The sequence below is a fragment of the Alnus glutinosa genome, chromosome 7, assembly GCF_958979055.1.
Source record: "Alnus glutinosa chromosome 7, dhAlnGlut1.1, whole genome shotgun sequence".
Lineage (NCBI taxonomy): Eukaryota > Viridiplantae > Streptophyta > Magnoliopsida > Fagales > Betulaceae > Alnus > Alnus glutinosa.
In genome coordinates, this window is record NC_084892.1 from 15,325,791 (window position 1) to 15,346,538 (window position 20,748).

Sequence of the window (20,748 nt, forward strand, 5' to 3'; positions counted from 1 at the left end):
AACAACAGCTACTATTAACATAATACTTTTATTTTAAAAAACGTATTGTAGCTGATAAGAGTAAACACTGGTACACATAAACTGGTGGAGTTCTTATTATATCGTACACACACACACACACACATATATATATATCATGTGACTCAACTATACTTGTATATATAAACATTCCACAATTTTGGGGAATCACAAGCATACAAGTAACATACTGATACATTTAGTCATGAAAATCATCATAAAACATGTCACACATTATGCTATGCATGCTCATGTTTTCTTGTTTATGTAACCAGGAGCATAAATTCATTGGGCCTGCAGGCTAGCCTTTAGGACTTGTTTTTGAAGTCAAGAGCATCAACTCACTAATCTTACTGATCTGAAGCTAGGAATATCAACTTACTAGTCTTACTGCTCCCAGGAGCATCAACTCATCAATGCCAGCAGCATCAACTCACTGGTCTTATTGTTTCTGTTATTGCATTGGCGACATTCCATCTTGAACCTTAGGAAAGAAATATCGCCTGTAAGATTGCTTGAACCAAGGGTCATCATTTTCAACGTTCCACTCAAAGATCCTCCCATCTTTTGTGTTTCTACAAAAAAGAAGATGCAGTATAGGGAGAAAAGTGAACAATGACCATTACACTCGGGTTTTTTCTGGGCTTCGTTAGAAAGAAATTCAACGACTCTTTTCTCAACAATGGCACCCTAAAACCAAGATCCTTTTGTTTTTTTTTTTTACTTTACCCTATAAATCCATCAACTTTTTAAGAAGTGTCAGAGTTGGCACTCATCAAACCAACGTATACAAGAACTTGCAAATGGGGAGCTTGGTCAATCACTGAAAGCTGCAAAGGTCGTTTCATTTTACTAGGATAATTAATTTTTTACTTTTCAACAAATTGTATTCCCTCCAAGAAGAATCACTACTTTCCATGAAAGCAAAATAACAGTGACGTTCCATAAGCAACAATCTCGTCTTACAAATGAAACCATAGCAATATAATAACTCCTGCTTTTACAAAATTGAATGGAGGTTGTTTATTGGTAAATTTAGGTAGAATCTGATACTGTATTGCCCTCCTCAGCGGTCTTGCTTGTATCCTGCCCTTCCAGCAACGACTCTACTTGGTTAGACTTTGCGGGCCCTGGACCAGCTGATACCTTTACCATTGACGGACGCAAGAGTCTATCGCCAAGCTTGAAGCCTTTGCGAAATTCTTCAATAACGATACCTTCTTCATATTCATTTGAATCCCCACGCATAATTGCTTCATGCAGCTTTTTCCCCCCATAGAAAAAAAAAACAACAAAAAAAAAAATCGATATCAGAAAAACTGCCCATATTGTGTTTATTAAGACCAACATCTCAAAAAAGTAAGTGTCGCCATTTTATAACCCGCTAAAATTAACGACCTATCAGGTATGTCATTCTAACACTACAAACTGAATATCACACACAACAGTTATGTGTGTTTTGAGTACATATTCTATAGTCTATACATGTATGTCACTTACATAAACTCACCAAGTCGGCTCAAATCAATCAAAGACCTGGTTTCCATTAAAAGCGCATCCAGGTCTTCATGAAACCTGAACAGACTTGATTAAGTATTTGAAAAAGTTCATCAAGTACACGATTGGATTTCAAGCCAACTCGGTAGCTTACCTGCATCAAGCTAAAAATCAGATACGGACACTCATTATGCATATTGATAAATACGACTATTATTTCGCATATGAACTTGTTGACCAATAGGATATGGCTCATCAGGAAGATTCTTACACTTCCTGAATATTGTAATGGAAGATTGCCTCTATTAGTACACTAATCTAATATAGATTACGCCTCTTTGCTAATGTCTTAATCCATCAGTTAATTCTGTTGTTTCCTCTCCAATACCTATTCTTACTGTTAATATTTCTCTACATGATAATGAAATATGACTCTCACAAAGGATAATAGAAAGGGCATTGTTCATGCGCTCATATAAGTCAGAAGAGCTAAATAACTCACCAACGGATCGAAGGGGTTCCCAATTGTCTCAACTGGAACTACACCAAGTGAGCTCAGTATCTCCATGAACTGCTTATATATGCTTTGATAGCTATTGTTGACCTTCTCTTCGCCATCAGTCTCTATTTTAATCTGGGCTTTAGCTCTCTCAAAATTGTCCAGTACAGGCAACAAACTCTCTACAACTTCCCCCTGAGCATTTGTTAATAGTGAAACCCTTTCCCTCTCTGTCCTCTTCCGAAAATTGTCAAAATCTGCAATAATCCTAAGAATTCGGTCCTTCTCTGTTGACAGTTCTTCAGACAAAGAATTTACTTTCCTTTCAAGGCTAATTTTCTCATCTTCGACAGATTTTAACAAAGATTCTATTTCAGCAACTCTGGATTCATCATTGCTAGCTAAAGCTTCTTTGTACGATTGGAGTAAAGATATAATCACTGAAGCAGGTACCTCTTCGGCACCAGTAACATCATCACTTGTACCATCTTCATTGCGAACAGCACCATCCAAAATGTCCTGTTACAGAAATCTATTAGTGAAACATATGTACAAGGAAATTGGAATTAGTTACCAAAGTGCCAAATCAAGTAAAAAATATCAACTTACTAACTAATCCAACTATATGATTGAAAAGAATATTAGTCCTAGCTTACCAAAAACTCATTCTATATTGACTTAACATTAAAAGTAGTAATGGAATCAAACGAGATAGAATATTGAGTCTTGACTTTTTGCCTGAAATGCATAAAATCTTCAAGAGCCTCAACAAAGGTGAAAACAATGGATGCAGAAATCAACATCAAAAGAAGAAAAAAAAATCAATGAAACAAATACCAATTCAAAGGAGATATTAGGAAAATCTCCAATGAACAGACAAACCCTTATTCTTATAAATAAAATAAAATAAAATAAAAACCCTCTAATACATATAAAGATACTCAATGAAGTCAATTTAACTAAGCTTCCAACTGATTGTGTCAACTCAATGAATCTTATACGAATTAATTGAGGAGACGCATATGATTCTTTTTACTCCATTCAACTATTTTAAGTAAGGCCACAACTCTCATGACTTTTGTGTATATTACGTCCTTTAATTACTCCATCCATGCCTCTCTTAACCTATTCTTGTTCTTTATTGGTAAGTTCTCAATCCAAATAGTTTTGAACAGAGGCCATACCATCACCCCGATCTTTTCACTCCTTTAACATGAATCAAATGACTCTTTCTCACTTGCGCATTCATCAGCCTACATTGCACATGGCAACCATCTCATTTCCTCATTAAGTCCCTCCCCACCTTTAGAGAGACATTCTTCATTTCTTATTTAATTTCTATGGATACACCTAAACATTTTCATTTTAGCTACACCCATTATATAAGCATTTTGATTCTATTAGCCCTACTTTTTGTATCATAAAGCATAAATAGTCCTGTAAATTTTTCCAACTTAATGCAGATTATAGGATTATAAATATCCCTCAAATATTTACTTATCAACCCCGACCATCTTCGCTATTTGCGTGTCCTCTTTATTATGCTTTGAAGTTGTTTCTAGCTTAAAGGTTAACCTAGCCAAATCTATCTCGGTTCCTATGGGCAACGTGGACAATGTTGCTGAGTTGGCTAACATCTTGGACTGTGGGACTTCCTCCCTGCCTCTAAAGTATCTTGGTATGCCGCTAGGGCCAAGCTCCAAGTCAAAGTCTATTTGGGATGGCATCATGGAAAAGATGGAGCGCCAGTTGGCCAGTTGAAAAATGTTGTATTTGTCTAAGGGTGCCAAGGTTACCCTTATCAAGAGCACCATTTCCAATCTACCCACATACTTCTTGTCTCTCTTCCCCATTCCTGTTAGTGTGGCCAATCGTATTGAGAAGCTCCAACGAGACTTTTTATGGGGGAGGGTTAGGCGAAAAATTTAAATATCACCTGGTTAGCTGAGCTAAGGTTTACTCTCCGATCTCTAAGGGAGGGTTGGGGATCATTAACTTGAGGGTGTTTAATCGTGCTTTACTAGGTAAATTGTTGTGGCACTATTGAGAGAGATGTATGGTGGAGAGTGGTGGTGGACTCCAAATACTGCAGCTTATGGGGCAGTTGGTGCTCTCTAGACCCGATAGGAACCTTTGGGGTGGGGGTGTGGAAGAACATCATTGGATTCTTTCTCAAGCTACACTAGATTTGTTGGGGGGGATAGTACTAAGATCAGCCAAGATCAGCTTCTGGCATGATTTGTAGTGTAGGGACAGACTCTTAAGGTAGCATTTCCAGCCTTATTTGGTATTGCTCAAGCGAAGAATGCCTCTGTTCGGATGATCTATAGTTTTTGAGCAGTTCCAACCAGTGGAACGTGAGTTTTACGAGGGAGGCTCACGATTGGGAGGTGGACATTTTTTCTCCTCTCTCCAAGCGCTTCATTCAGTTAAAGTGCGTAGAGGTAGCGAAGACAAGCTGTGGTGGGTCTCATCAAAAAAATGTTTGTTCAAGGTCAAGTCTTTTTACTCTTTGGCTTGCTCAAGAGGTAATCACTTTCCTTGTAAAAGTGTATGGCGCACTCAGGCTTCTTCAAGGGCAGCATTCTTTTCATGGTCAGCAGCTCTTGGTAAGATCCTTACCCTGAACATTCTCAGAGACCGACATGTTATCGTGATAAACAGATTCTATATGTGCAAGTAGATTGGGGAGTCCGCAGTCATCTTCTTCTTCACTACGACGTGGCCTCTGCTTTGTGGAGTACTCTATTCAGTCGTTTCGGGATGTCTTGGGTTATATCTAGATGAGTTATTGACTTACTTGCTTATTGGTGGTTCTCTGGAAGGCCAAGGAGTGTTGCACTGTGGAAAATGACGTCTATTTGCCTCTTTTGGTGTCTATGGAGGGAAATGAACAATAGGAGCTTTGAGGATTTGGAAAGTACCTTTTATCCTCGTTTTACCATATGTCGTTGTACTTTTGGACTACGGCTTATGTGCACCCTTTTGTTGTTTAGTTTTGATGATTTTCTTGTTCGCTTTTCTCGTTCTATTTAGGTGTTTCTTTTGTATACTCTCAGAGTACTAAGAGGCGCCTTACGCTTTTAATGAGATGGGTTTCTTAATCATCGAAAAAAAATTTACTTATAAAAAAAAATATATCCATGATATATTCCTCCACTTTATCCACCCGCTCTCAGTCTATGGACAACATCCTTTATAATCTCACATCTTTAGCAACAACCAACACAAGACACTAGAAATTATTTCATGACCATCAAATTTCACTATCATCTCGTCTTTATTTCTAGTTTTATTAAACCTACATGCCATATGCTCGATCCTTTTCTTGATAAGTAATCGAAATATCATTAAAAAGCAAAAAAGCTACCTAGGTACACAAGAAGGATACAAGTACCTTAGCTAGTAGGAGATCAATCCTAGTTCTACTTGGTCTAAAATCCTTAGATTCTAAAAATTCTCTACAAAGTCCAATTTAAAAGTCAACCTGATTTTCATATTTATAACATGGCTGACATGAAACATTCTTTTTGAAAGCGTCAAATTAAGGCAATCACAAATAAACCAAGATAGGCCCTTTTAGTCCAAGAATTGCCAGGTAGTTAATTTGGTCATTAATATATGTTTTTAGTGTACATTAGGTTTTACATGGGTTAAGGGAAAAAATATTAATTTTTTAATTTCTGGTTAAGGGCCATAGTATCAGGGCAATTATGTTATTATTAGGTGACTCTAATCTTGGGGCTTTTTTTTATATGTGAACTTTGATTTAATCTAATCTCACTATAAATATGTGATTGAAATTCATAATCCCATTAGGAAAAGTTAAGTTCCTAAACTCTGTATTTTGTTGGGTGAGCAACAGTGGCTTCATCATTATAAATATATGTGCGCGCACGTACCTACCATTGTATTTAAACAATTAAAGTTGGTTAGTAAAAAATTGAGTTCTTTAATTTATGAAAGGCTTTAGAGCCTAGAGTGCCTCTCCTACTTCTCCCCTCTATCCCAGATATTGTTCATGTTACCGTTCATAGCCCTAGACATATTCAACGTTCAGCCTTGTTCTCAATTCTTTGCAACCTCAAATCAAACATTTTCCGTTACCTGTTCAAAACCCCAAAACCCTACAAATTTTCCCTAACCATTAGTCATAAAATATCCCTTCAAATGTAAAGCCAAACCCTATTTTGGAACTTCTGCCCATTCAACCTATTATTTTTTTGTTTCATCCCCTTTTTACCTCTAAATCCAATGTTTTCAAGCTATATTCTTACTAAAAACCCTAAACACATTCTTATACCAAGTCTGAGTAGATGCAGACACTTCTCCAAATATTTGCAACGTCATAACTCCAATCTAGATTTATGTTTTTTTGATAAGTAATCCATTTTCCGTTACCTGTTCAAAACCCCAAAACCCTACATATTTTCCCTAACCATTAGTCATAAAATATCCCTTCAAATGTAAAGCCAAACCCTATTTTGGAACTGCTGCCCATTCAACCTATTATTTTTTTGTTTCATCCCCTTTTTACCTCTAAATCCAATGTTTTCAAGCCATATTCTTACTACAAACCCTAAACACATTCTTATACCAAGTCTGAGTAGATGCAGACACTTCTCCAAATATTTGCAATGTCATAACTCCAATCTAGATTTATGTTTTTTTTGATAAGTAATCCAAATCAGGATTTATACACCAACATGATATAATTTGCAATTAACAACATGCATTCTCCAAGGGACATCTTGTACAAAATCTAATAAGCCCATTCATAACCAATTCAAAAAGTATATGGATTCAAAATTCGTCCTTGATGTAAGCTTATTGCGATTGGAAGTTCATTTGTGATTTCTACACTAGTTTTCATAATAATAAATGCTCCAGACACCCTCTATGACATCAATATAGTATAGAGGAATTTCTTTCTTACCAAAACTCATTACTTCCTATCTATTAAAAAAATAAAATAAAAAATAAAAAAACTCATTACTTCCAGAAAAACCTTATCAAATGCTCTGAAATTATTTATTTTTTCTATACAAATTTCTGTTAAACCTCTATGAAAATTGCTTCTTCTTTCTTTGCATAAGTGAAGAATTAATTTAAAAGTTACATCTGTTACTGAAAATTGGATTGGTAAGCAAGTGGATTGATCATCCACATAACAGATTTAGTTATTATAGGCAGCATAGTTGTGTGCAGACAACCATACAATTTATAATGAAGATCACTTTTCAAACCATTCAAGAATATAGTCGCCTTAACCATCATCAATTTATTATATACAAATTGACACATTCCGTCAATGAATAGGTCCTCTTTGCAGAGAACCTCCAATTGAATACATGGAAGAAAAAAAAATTGAATAAGATTTTTATCAAGATGTTAATTTGATTAATCTCTCAAACCTTCCATCTCCTGTTTACATATTCCTAAACACATAAGTGAGAAATTCAATATACATGGTAAAAACCAATGAAAACTGATTGGTATCCCATGCATGACTTGAGATAGAATCTAAACTACACTTTACTTACCAGAATCATGAAAGATACTAAGGTCCAAAAGGATTTGGCAAAGGTTTCAGGATTAACACTAGGAGCATATAAATAGTCCATCCCATATAATCAAAGAAATTTCCTTCTCTTGACAGAGATTTATGACAAGTGTAAGACTCCGTTTAAAAATGAATAGTGCACGGTCCTTGTACAAGGGAAGTATACAAGAGAGTGCCAAAAACAAACTATAAAATTATAAAGGTCTTAAAAGACTAAAAAGACAACAAAAAAAATCCCAAGGTAAGAGACTTCAATCTAAATATCGCAAACTTGGTACCTTTGGAGGTCCTAGCATTCGTCAATCTAAATGATGAGCCACTGGTGTCAATTGAAAGGACCTCTTCAATACACCAATAACTACACCATTGGTTAGGCATAACCTGGGAAATCTCAAACAAATGCCAATAACAAAAAATTTCTGGCAGCCACACAGCAAAGAAGAGTGTCGTCCACTGGCTCCCCACATGCTTTTTACACAAGCAATTTTTTTCTTTTCTTTTTTCCTTTCAGCAGAAAAAGAAAAAACTTCGAGTTCAAAATTGGACTTGATAAATTTCTATATTTTATGATAAGTAATCAAAATAAGCACAACCTAAGTACACAAGAAGTCTACAAGAGATATGCCTCTATCTAGAAAGAGAAAGAAGAACAAGAAAATCATTAAAATTAATCACCAAAGGAACTACAAATGTAGCTGTCCAAGTATAAAGAAGAAAAAAAAAAGGGGGACTTAAACTCCTCCAAAGTCCTCTTGCGGTCTTCCAAATTTCGATCATTTCTTTCTCTCCAAAAGCACCACAAAATGCAAGAGAGCAGCATCTTCCACATAGTAGCACTCCAGAAGCTACCACTAGCAAGCAAACAAGTCAATCAACTAGCTAGGCATAACCTAGCCAGCCCAGAAGGAATGGTATGTCACATTTGTGTGGTAAACAGCAACAGCTTATCTCCCCAAAAGGCATGGTATGTCACAAGTTTTTTTTTTTGTTTTTGACAAATGAATTTTTTTATAGAAACACAGAGATTACAAAATCCCAAACACCGTAGATCTAACTCTCAAGCTTTAGAAACTCCCATGGCCACACGCGTCGGAAATGGGGCATGGCAACCACCCGCAGCTGCGCCGACGATGGGATAGAGCTGAAACACAACAGAGAGTCCCCCAGTGAGGCACGTGCATGGGGGAGGTCCCAAACACCGTAGATCTACATCCCAAGATGCAAAAGAACCAATCAGCCACGCACATCAGTACGGTGGCCATCCCTAGAATCGATGTCGACGGTGAAGACCAGAACAAGCCGGCGAGGCCTAGGGCGAGGCGCGTGCACGCGGAAGATGATCCAACCACCGTAGATCTACTCCCAAGATGTAGAGAAACACAAAACAAAAAGACCAAAAAGAAGAAGAAAAAACACTAGAGGACCTAGAATGGATGGGAACTAGATGAGGAGGACAGAGGGAGGGGACAACCTCTCCTCCCTCCTCAGTAGACGTTATCAGAGAAGAGACCTAAGGGATTTTTGTTGAGAGGGAGACAAGAGAGAGGATATCAATTGCATACCGCCTCTACCAACTTTCGACTGTCGGTAGTCAAAATAAAAAATTTATACCTACTTCGGCTCGGTTAATCGGTATAGTTTTTATTTCATCGGTTAACTGAACCGAACCAACTTAAACATATGATTATCAATATCTTTATCTAGAGAAAGGTCAAAGTATGGTAGGGCAGTGTCCTAGCAATATCAATCGATTCTCATTTAATTTTATCTATATTAGTAACAATTTGTAATAATCTAAGATAATGAATATGTTAAAGGTGCTTATAATCATGTCCAATAAACACCTCTTTAGCCTCCAAAAAAATAAAATAAATAAATAAATAAAAACCATTTGGGACCAAAACACAACCAATTTGGGATTTGGCCCATACAAATTAACCAACTTTACCAAAATTGACGAAATTAATATATATCGGTTCAAAATCAGTTAATTAAAAGACTTCAGCGACTTTGTTAGTTTGGCAGGCGAAAATGGGTCTACTGACACCGATTTAACCAATAGCCAGTCCTAGTAAGGATCAAAAAACCTCCAGAGACTATACCAACCATTTTCTGGACAGCTACACCAGCCACGAACACAAAAGCAGGAAACCCCAGTGCACAGATCAGAAGCACAAACTGCAACCTTCTCAAGGCCTTCCCATCAGCAAGGACTCTAACAATCTTGTACCCAAATAAAACCAACAGAACAACCATCTCAACTCAAAAGTTTTTGAGAAACACCCTAGTTAGAACATAGGGCAACATTCTCAGGAGTATCCTTATACTTCCCCCCACTCACAATGCGAGTCCTCAACACCCAATAGATTTCTTGTATGAGTTTTTCTTCAGAACACAAATATTACCAAACTTTACATCAATCCTAAATTTCCAAATATTGTACACAGTGGACCCCCAAGCAAGTTTGCAAACAATAGCTTGAAGATGTTTCTCCTTCCAATCTCTCAAACCTTTTCTAACCACTTCACCCCAATTAGTAGGAATAAGATACTGTTTTGGGGAGAAATGTTGTTCTTGGATAACACATTGCATCTCTTTGGTGCGCTTCTTCATCTTGGTCAATGGCTCTATGTTCAGCATTTTCAGTAGCTCTCGTAGGTTGAGGCAAGGTAATCCTCTATCTCCTCTTCTGTATATAGTTGTCATGGAGGCTTTGAGCAAAATGATTATGGTTGCTGTTGACATGGGTCTTCTCTCAGGCTTCTCTATGAGATCCAGGCATTCTAATGTGGTAAATATTTTACACTTGTTGTTCGCGGATGATACCTTAGTATTTTGTGGGGCCAACTTTGTTCATCTGCGCCATCTGCATGTTTTATTTTTTTTGATAAGTAAATAGTTTTATTGAAAGCATAAAGCGCCCCTTAGTACATTGGAAGCATACAAAATGACACACTTAACTAGGAATAGAAAAACGAACAAGAAAATCAGAATAGCTAATCGACATGGGTGACAAAAAGGGCACCGTCCAAAGATACAGCATATGAAAACAAAGCTAAAATATCCTCCATAGAATTCTCCAGATCTTTGAAACACCTAAGATTTCTTTCCTTCCAAACACACCAGAAAATGTAGATAGGCACCATCTTCCAAACCGTAGCACTTCTTAACCTTTCAGACTTCCACCAACAAGCAAATAAATCGATAACTCTTTTAGGCATAACCCAAGACATACCAAACCAAGTAAAAACGTGAATCCACAGAGTGGAAGCCACATCACAGTGAAGAAGAAGGTGGTCTACAGTTTCCCCAACTCTCTTACACAAGCAGCATCTATCCACAATGATGATATTCCTCTTCCTGAGATTATCCACCGTTGCCAAAATTTTGTCCTAACCCCATCCTCCACCTCAAATCTAGTAAAACCAGAAAAAATCTCCCACCCTTTCCTAATATTCTTCCACAAACCCACCCCAAAGGCACCAACAGGCTCGCGGGAGCACCACCCACCCCACAGACTGCCAAACTTGGATTCCACCGCAACTCTCTACCAAGCATCTCTCTCTATACCAAACCGCCACAACAATTTGCCTAACAAAGCACGGTTGAAATGCAACAAATTTCGAAAACCCAGCCCCCCCTTCTAAAATTGGGGTACAAACCTTCAACCAACTCACCAGGTTATATTTAAACTCTTCACCTATCCCACCCCATAGAAAATCCCGTTTTAATTTCTCAATGTGAGTAGCAACACTCCCTGAAATAGGGAACAGAGACAAATAATAAGTAGGCACATTGGCAAGGGTACTCTTAATAAGGGTGACTCTACCACTCTTGGATAGGTATAACATTTTCCAACTAGCCAGTCGATGCTCAATCTTCTCGATGACCCCTTCCCAAATAAGAGTGGACTTATAGGAAGCCACCAAAGGAAAACCAAGATACTTCACCGGCAAAGAAGCAATCCCACGCCCAAGAATGTCGACTAACCTTCCCACTTGATCAACATTCCCCACTGGAATTAAGTTTGACTTTGCCAAGTTAACCTTCAAACCTGAAGCAGCTTCAAACAGAAGGAAGAGCCCCCGCAAATGACGCAACTGAGAAGAATGAGCACTACAAAAAATCAGAGTATCATCGGCAGACAGAAGATGCAAAAAAGCAGCATTACCAACTTTGAAACCTTCCAGCAAACCCCCACTAACCGCAGCAGAAATCATACGGCATAAAGCTTCCATCACAAATACAAACAAAAGGGGTGACAGAGGATCCCCTTGTCTCAAGCTTTGGGAGCTATTGAAGAACCCATAAGGAGAGCCGTTAACTAACACTGAAAACCGCACAGAAGAAATGCAATGAGCAATCCAGGAACACCATTTATCCCCAAAACCACTCCATCTCAGCATATACAATAGAAAATCCCAATTTACATGATCATATGCTTTATCCAAATCCATTTTACACATGACACCTGGCTCCCCCGATCTTATTATACTATCAAGGCATTCATCAGCAATAAGGATCGGATCGAGGATCTGCCTCCCTTCGATGAAGGCACTCTAAGATTTGGAAATGACCTTCTCCAACACCAACTTCAATCTGTTAGCTAGAACTTTAGCAATAATCTTGTAAATGCTCCCCACAAGACTAATAGGCCAAAAATCTTTTAGGGAAATGGCACAAGGAGCCTTAGGAATAAGCGAAATGAAAGAAGCATTCAGGCTCTTCTCAAACCAACCTCTGCGTGTTTTATTATTATGTTTTGAAGTTGTCTCTGGCTTAAAGGTTAATCTGGATAAGTCAGTTTTGGTTCCAATGGGCAATGTGGACAATGTGGATGGTCTGGCCGGCATTTGAAGTTGTGGGACTTCCTCTGTGCCCTTGACGTATCTCGGTCTTCCGTTGGGGGTTAGTTTCAAGGCTAAGTCTATTTGAAATGGTGTTGTGGAGAAGATTGAGCATCGGTTGGCTAGTTGAAAAATGATGTATCTTTCTAATGGGTGGTAGGGTTACCCTTATAAAAAGCACCCTCTCCAACATACCTACATATCTCGTCTCTTTTTCCCATTCCTGCTAGTATGGCTAATCGTATTGAGAAGCTCCAATAAGATTTTTTATGGGGAGGGATTGGTGAAGATTTGAAATATCACTTGGTTAGCTAGTCCAAGGTTTGCTCTCCTATTTCTAAAGGAGGCTTGGGGATTCAGAACTTGAGATTGTTCAATCAGGCCCTTTTAGGGAATGGTTGTGGCGTTATGTGAATAAGAGAGATGCTTGGTGGAAATTTGTTGTGGACGCTAAATTTGGTAGTGCTTGAGACAAGTGGTATTCTTTTGATCCCTCTGGGTCACATGGGTTGGGGCTTTGGAAGAATATAAGGAGGGGGTGTAGTTTGGTTTCTAGCCATACCAGATTTGAGCTAAGAGATGGGTCCAGAATCAAATTTTGGGAAGATGTGTGGTGCCGAGAGCTGGCTCTCAAGGAAGCTTTCCCGATTTTAGATAACCTGGCTCATGTGAAGGATGTGTCTGTTCCAGTTAATTTGGATTTCTCTAGTGACTCCCATCAGTGGAATGTTAGCTTTATTCGTTCAACTCACGATTGGGAGATGGACATCTTGGCTTCCTTCTATTCCTTGTTGTATTCTCATAGAGTGGGAAGGAAGGGAAAGATACGCTTTGGTGGATTCCGTCTCGTAAAGTGAAGTTTGATATTCGTTCCTTCTACAAGGTCCTTGCTCGTAAAGATAATTTTTCCTTTCCCCTAGAAGAGTATTTGGCGAATCAAGGTTCCTTTAAAAGTGGCTTTTTTTGCTTGGTCAACGGCTCTAGGGAATATTCTTACCATGGATAATATTAGGAAGAGGCATGTGTTAGTGGCCGATTGGTGCTACTTGTGCAAACGGAATGGAGAGTCAGTGTCTCCATTGTGAGGTAGCATGTGCTTTCTGGAATGCTATTTTCAGTCACTTTGGGATGTCTTGGGTTATGCCTAATCAGGTGGTTGATTTGTTTGCTTGCTGGTGAACGGGTGGCCGCTCTCAAAATGCTGTTGTGTGGAAAATGGTTCCTTCCTACCATTTGTGGTGCTTGTAGAGGGAACGCCATGATAGAAACTTCAAGAATCAAGAAAGGACGTTGGAGGAGCTCAAATCTTTCTTTCTTTTTTCTTTTTTACCCTCTTTACTTGGACAGCTGCATTTTTAGCTCTCTTTGTGATTAGTTTTAATGATTTTCTTGTTCTTTTTTCTTCTTCTTCTTCTCAAGCGTTCCCTTGTATGCTTCTTATGTACTAGAGTTGGGCCCCTTTGCGCTTTTGGTTATATACTACATTACTTATCAAAATATAAAAAATAAAGATGCAATGAACAGTTATGCATTACTGCCCTCCAAAGTATTTTGCTAAGGCCACACGCAAAAAAAAAGATGATATCTGTTTTCAATAAGATTCCTACAGAACAAGCACTTTACTTCTCCATTCACCCCCCATTCAAAAGTCTATCTACGATAGTAAGGCAATCTTTGATAGCAAGCCATAAGAAAAAAGGCATGTTTAGGGACGGCCAAAGAGAACCAAATAAGTTTACTCCAATCAAACCCTAGATTGCTTCCTCCTAATGGCTTCCCAAGTTTCCTTACTAGTATAGCTATTAGACTTAGAAGGCAGCAACAATGGAATATCCTTTTCCCCAAACTTAAAAGAGGGAGATGACACTGAATTATTAACCATACTGTCAGACCTGGCAGGCAGCCAGTGCCAATTTCTATCTCTAATCACACTAGCCAGCCTCGCATCAATCTTGCTTCCAGCATCATAAATGACTCTAAAGCCATACTTATGAAACAGAATTCCATCCGGATGCCAAGCCTCCATCCATAAGGAAATACCACTACCATCCCCCACTTGAAACTTAAGAAAATGTCTATCTATCTATCTTAGCTTAAGAATTTTCCGCCAGCTCCAAGTAGAATGCTAAGGGACTTTAAGCAACCAAAACAATACCCTTTAATCCAAGATAACAATGTTAATTTCGTTTTTTTTTTTTTTTAAGAATGTGACCAGAACTACTACATTGTACTTAATGGAAGAATCATGAAACTATTAGGAAAATGTAAAGGTAATTCCATCTGGACCCAGTTTTCCTTCAACTTTAGGAGATTCCTAGCCACCACGTGTTTCTTAATGGTATTTCACCATTTTAACATGTCATGACACATCAAACAGGTCCAAAAGCCTTCCTACATCAAACCTTGCAATAGCCCTTGCCACCTTTTTCTTTGTTGGCAAGTAAAAAACACTTGGTTGTGCCTCTCTTGGTCTTTGCCATCACATTTTCAAAAGATCCATATAACCATGCAGCCATGCCTCTTTCCAAAAATGGATTAAATTGAACTGACACTTACAATGATGGCACAAGTATCTCATGTTTGTCACTCAAGACCTGATAGAAACTCAACTACTGCCTCAATCATTGCACTTTTCAGCCTATTGGATGCACAGTGGTATCAACAGGATAAAGGCTTACTTAACTCGCATCAGTCTTTTTTATCTTGCAGTTCATTCCTACTAAATGCACCTGAATGTAATCATGACTCCACAAATACTAATATCGTTTTTAAATTCAAATTGCACCACTTTCCACAGACACTTTTAACTGCCTGTGCATCATGCTGAACCCACACCACCCAAAAAAAAAAATTGATTTAGAGAAAAATGCAACATAAGCTTGACCTCTATGAATGAAGAAAAGCTTGCCATAGCTCCCTGTTAATGACATTTTGATAATCCATATTTGACAGTAGACTTCTGTTTAATGTTCCTCCAATGATGTATTCAATTTTCAGCCAATATGTTGTCCAAAATAAAATCCACACAGAGAGAGATTCTTAAGTATCTGTTCAAATCAGATGTAACAAAAGGAATATAAGGAATTTTAGAGATAAATACTCCAAGACTGATACCCTATATGCCTCTGATAAATTAAGGGTGACTAATTTGAAAGCTATATTGTTCAAAACTCTTTATGGGTGGATGGTTTACTATCAACAGTTCTCACATTTTCTATATTTTTGAATTTCTGGATTTGTGTTGTTTGTCTTCTCCCTAATTTGATATCTCTCTTTTATACTACCTATGTACTTGGTTCAACCCTTCTGCACTTTCTAATAAGATTGAATTACTTTAAAAAATAAATAAATAAGGATGACTAAATACAAATGGGCCAACATAACCGCATTCCCAAAAGAATATTGTAAAGAATCTCTCACTACCTTTCATAGTGATGCTGGCAAGATAGAGCAGAATTTGTGTCACTCCCTCACCTTAGTACACCCAAGTCACTTACAAAGGCCATGTGTTCAAATCCTGTTCCAATACTATTGACTCCCCTTCTCTTCTAGACTTGTAGTAGAGAAAATGCTATTAAGTATTAGTCTTAGCCCTTAAGGTCATATTCAAATCCAATGTCATACCCAAGCCTCAAATCAAGCGACACATTGATATAGGCGTAGATATTTGAGAAAAATAATTGGTAAATAAAAGCAATAAAAAAAACAATTTTGGCACTTCAAGGGGCCAAGTCCTCCTCTAGCAAACGGCTATAACCTCACAGGTTTTCTGATGATAATACTCTTGATAATTCAATCGATGTAATCTGACGAACTTAAATACAGAGAAGAAAATAGCAACTGCTGGCCCACTAACAAGTAACTGCCAATTGTGGCCTTTACCCATTAAACCACTAACACAACTCTAACAAAACTCCTCCTTAACCTAATGAGCTTACAGCCCACATTCCACACACATAACTGACCCATGAAAGACTGTAAACAACTGCCACAATCGTGGCTCACACCTTCCTGGACGTGATGTATCAAAAGAATTTTTTTGATAAGCAGAGAAATTTTATAAAAGATGTAGGTGCTTCTGTTGCGTATACAAAATGACGCAAAAAAGACGAGAAACATGAAAAAAAAAATATATATTATAAAAGATGTAGGTGCTTCTAAGCATACAAGGAGTATACAAAAGGACGCAAAAAAAGAGAGTGCAAAAAAAGATGAGAAACATGAAAAAAATAAAAAATAAACCCACAAAGACCCAACCACAACAGAAAACCCAAAGCACCCAAACAAAAACCCAAAAACCCTATGTAACATTACATCATAACAAGAGCCCTCTTGCTTTTGCCCTGAGTAGAACCAAGACTCCTAGCATCATAACTGATATCACACTCAAGGTTATATAGTTCTCTATTCCCTTTAATCTTAGGAGTGGAGACTAGGACCTCAAGACACTACCCCTTAACCACTTGAACCATGACATCCAAAAAACCCTTTACATTCCCCTCATAGGAGATCCCCACAACTTGGAGGCACAACGTAGCGTCAAACACAGCCTCGGGAGAACATACAGCCTCTTCAGAAAGACCTCCCCTCGAAGATTCTCCCACCTCAAGAGGCGGGGAAGAATGGCTGTGCAAAAGAAGGAACCCACGCCGACAAAAGCTTACCAAAGGCTCCCTAACTTCCACGGACTCCAAAGGTGGCGAAGGATGAAGACCCAACTAAGAAGTAGGAGCGGTGATCGCCGCCAAAGACTCAGCTATCAAAAACTTGTTCAGCTGTGCATCCTTTCGCTTCCTAGAATACCTCAGTATCGACATCGACTCCAAAGGATAGATAGGCACCCCAGACTCTTACATCACGGGAAGCGAGAGACGAAGCCGTTCACCCAACTCTACCGCCCCTGAGGAAACACCAGGAAAAGCTAACCCACAGTCTGCTTTCCAAGCCTGGGGAACTATCGTCTGACCCAGAGCCACCGCAGAAGAAGCTTGCTGTGAAGAACGCAAGAACCCTAAGGAGTCATAGACAACATCTAGAGCCAAGGCAAGCAAACCAATGCCCTGGCTCAGCATCTCCAGCGAAAAAGGGGAGGGACCATTGTAGAAAGAGCTAGACCCGATAAAGCATAGACCTCACCCAGCTTGGATAGAAACCCAGCCAGACCAGAAGCACCACCAGCAGAATATGTAAACATAGGAGAAGACACCCGGCTAGAGGAAGCTAACTGGGACAAGAAACTAGACCCCACTGAAGCAAACCCGACTGGGGATGGCGGAACGACCGGCTAGGAGAACCCACCGCTTCTGGCACCGGAGAAATGGCCACCGAAGGAGAGGAGATGCCCTAACCGGAAAGATCAAAACCCAAACCCGCTGTGAAAGAATCGGAACCAAAACCCAGAACATGACCCGACTTATTGCCCTTCTTAATGATGGGCCTAAAACCCCATCTCCTGGATCCAGCCCGTAACCAGGCCCATCTAAAAACAAAATAAAAACTCGGCCCAAGCCCCTACTGCCTAAGTTACATTTCAGCCCAACAGGAGAGATCCTGCCCATATTTCGTTTGAACCGCAAACCCAATCCAACCAAACACCAAAAATCCCAAGAAGCTTCATGAAGATCCCTTTCCCCTCTTGCCCCTGAGCTTTACCTACACACACGATGTCACGCCTACCTGCATAATCTGAACCTCTGCAGCATCTACCCTTGTAGCCTCTGCTGTTGCTTCGAAACCTGGAACCTTTGCTGCTGCTTCGAAGCCTAAAGCCTCAACATATATGACAGCTTCGATCCAAGGAGCTGTTAGCATGACGATCAATACCCAAAGGAACAGTCGGAGACGACCCCAAGGCGGAATAGTCCACCCCCTACCAAACCGTCGCCTACTCTAGACTCAGAGAAAGAAACTTATCCACCTCACACCAAGCCACCTCCATCGACTGGACCAAAAGGCCCACAATCAATGAAATGGAAGGTAGGCTTCGAACGCAACACCTCCGCAAACAACAGAGGGCCTGCTGCCTTTCCCAAGCACTCTCCCACCAGAGCGCCACCAACATACGGAGCCTTGACCATGGCTTCAAGAAAAGTTATGGCTTTACTCAACTCCCTGAAAACACGGCTCCAACCCCGTCCATTCCGACCTTCAGGAAACATGGTCATCACTCTCCAACAACCCACGGCATAGACTGCCCCCTCGAAAAACCAGTTGCATCCATTCCCACCACTCTGAACGATTGTCACCTTCAAACATTTCCTAAAGGATTTAACAAAATCCTCTGAAACAGTGCTACGCACACCTCTTCCACCATTGAAACCAGCCACACGGTGCATCGTGAGCTTAACAGAACAAACCCAAAAAACCCTTTCCTCTTTTCCACCATCCTCAACTCATTTGACCCATTCGCCGTCGAGAAGAGGAAAGATTTAGCCTCCACAAAGAAATGGCTCTCCATCCCCAAAATTATAAGGCAACCCCCGAAGGGGTCACGGCAACTACTCCACCTCAAGGCGATTTACATGGCCGCTAACTACAGAAAGCAAGCTCCTCAGAGAAGCACTAGGCACCACGGCCCGACCAAAAAACCAACAGTACAGAAGAACTCTGGAAGAAAAGAAGATCTAAGGAGGACCAAGGCTGAGATCTAGCAGGACGCACCAACACGCGCCACCACAGCGCATAGAGGGAAAGGGAGTGAGAGAATTAGAGGGCCCAGCCACACAGATTACTATTATTAAATTGAATGAGACTAAATGGACCTGGGACTTGACAAGGCAATCTCAGGTGCCAGCATATATAGCTATTTGAATTATTTGTAACCAGCATATAAATCTGTTTGATATTATGGTAGTGCCTACAGAGTATATATCTCCAGTGTTCTTATAGGGACAACCAAACTCCAGACTGTTGTATCAAAAGATACATACACCTAACAACAAGAACAAGTACATAACACAATGGATACCTAGATGGCACCTATGAAGCAACTACTAATAAAATACATTTATTAGGCCCATAACAAATGTCATATCCAGGCCTCAAATCAAGCGACATTTGGAACTTGGGAATCTAGCATGAAAGTGAAAGGTTCGTTAGGCTGTTCAGCAATCATAGAAATTCTTGAAGCATCTCAAACTTTCATTCGTAACTCCACAAATGCGGGCAACCAAACAGGGAGTATAATAATTTTCAAATACAACAATGCAATCAAACACAAAAGTGTCAGATTTTTTTTTAAAAAAAAAAAGAAAGAAAGATAGAAGAAATAGTATATTACCTTGGATTGCTGAGGTTGTTGAACCTCCTCCTGGGTGTCAGTGGTCTCGGTTTCTCCGGAGGAAGTAAAAGGAACGAACTTCACGAAGCGGAGGGACGGTAGGCGAGAGAACCGGAGAGAGCTTAAACGAGAATGTTTGGGTGTGCTGTGTCTGTAGGACACGCAAAAGGGTTTCTCCGATTTTGAGGATGTGGAGTTGGTGGGGCGTGGGGGGAGGGCTACTCGGATGGTCGGAGCTTTCAGGACAGTAGCCATTGGTGAAGCTCAGAGCGAGACGGATAGAGAGAAAGGGAGAGATAAGGATGGCAAAATTGAAAAAAACAAATATTGAGGGTGGAAATGAGTTATCTTATGAAAGCTAAAGAGCGCTTCGATTTGAACCGTCAGATTGAAGGAATCAAGAAAAAACTTATAGACGCTTCTCTCCTTCTAGTGTGAGAAGCTCTCCCCATTCCCTTTCTATGGGAGGATGGATGGTCCCTCCCTCTCTTCTCTCCCCTCAATATATATATTTTTTCTTTCTTTCTCTGAGTGCTTATTAAGGATTGTAATTTTAATAACTGCGATTTTAAAAAATAATAATTTCAAAACGCAAGTAAAATTGACGGTTGTGTGACCCTCTCATTCAACTGGAAGTAGAAAATCAATCCCGACATGACCCGACAAACAATGGGGCGTTTGCCTATTACCAACCTTGGTCTTGGACAAGGGAATGCCAAAAGGCCATTGAAGACTTGCTCTTATATCTTCCATTTTATGTCTATTTATAATCTGTCTCAAGAAAAAGTATAAAAAATTAAAAAACAAGAGGCATATAGAATCAATATGAAATGTGTTAGTATTTTATATTGGCAACATTCTAGTTAACAAAAACACTTTATGTAAATGTTGCTTTTTAACAGGAATATTGGTTCAATTCTGAGTCTTCAAGTAATATGGACAGTGTCTCAATTCATGTCATGTGTTTGTTCACAAGCTTCTAGAAGATGTCTATGAAGATTCAATGCTTTTTCCAAGTCAGAACACAGCAGGTTCCTGTGCAACC

General features: G+C 39.3%; 1 protein-coding gene across 3 annotated transcripts; it reads right to left on the minus strand.

Annotated features, from left to right (window-relative positions):
- Positions 1-842: 842 nt before the first annotated feature.
- On the minus strand, positions 843-20,173 carry LOC133872510 (uncharacterized). Of its 3 annotated transcripts, none has more exons than XM_062310031.1 (4): positions 19,704-20,173; positions 2,018-2,533; positions 1,529-1,669; positions 1,069-1,281 (listed from the first exon to the last, which is right to left on the minus strand). In XM_062310031.1, exons 1-3 carry the CDS (start codon positions 19,956-19,958, stop codon positions 1,565-1,567), a joined length of 876 nt encoding a protein of 291 aa, XP_062166015.1. In that variant the 5' UTR covers positions 19,959-20,173; the 3' UTR covers positions 1,069-1,281; positions 1,529-1,564. The 3 variants fall into 3 exon arrangements, with proteins under 3 accessions (XP_062166013.1, XP_062166015.1, XP_062166014.1); XM_062310030.1 differs by having other exon boundaries at positions 1,519-1,669; XM_062310029.1 differs by lacking the exon at positions 1,529-1,669 and having other exon boundaries at positions 843-1,281; positions 19,704-20,168.
- Positions 20,174-20,748: the final 575 nt, after the last annotated feature.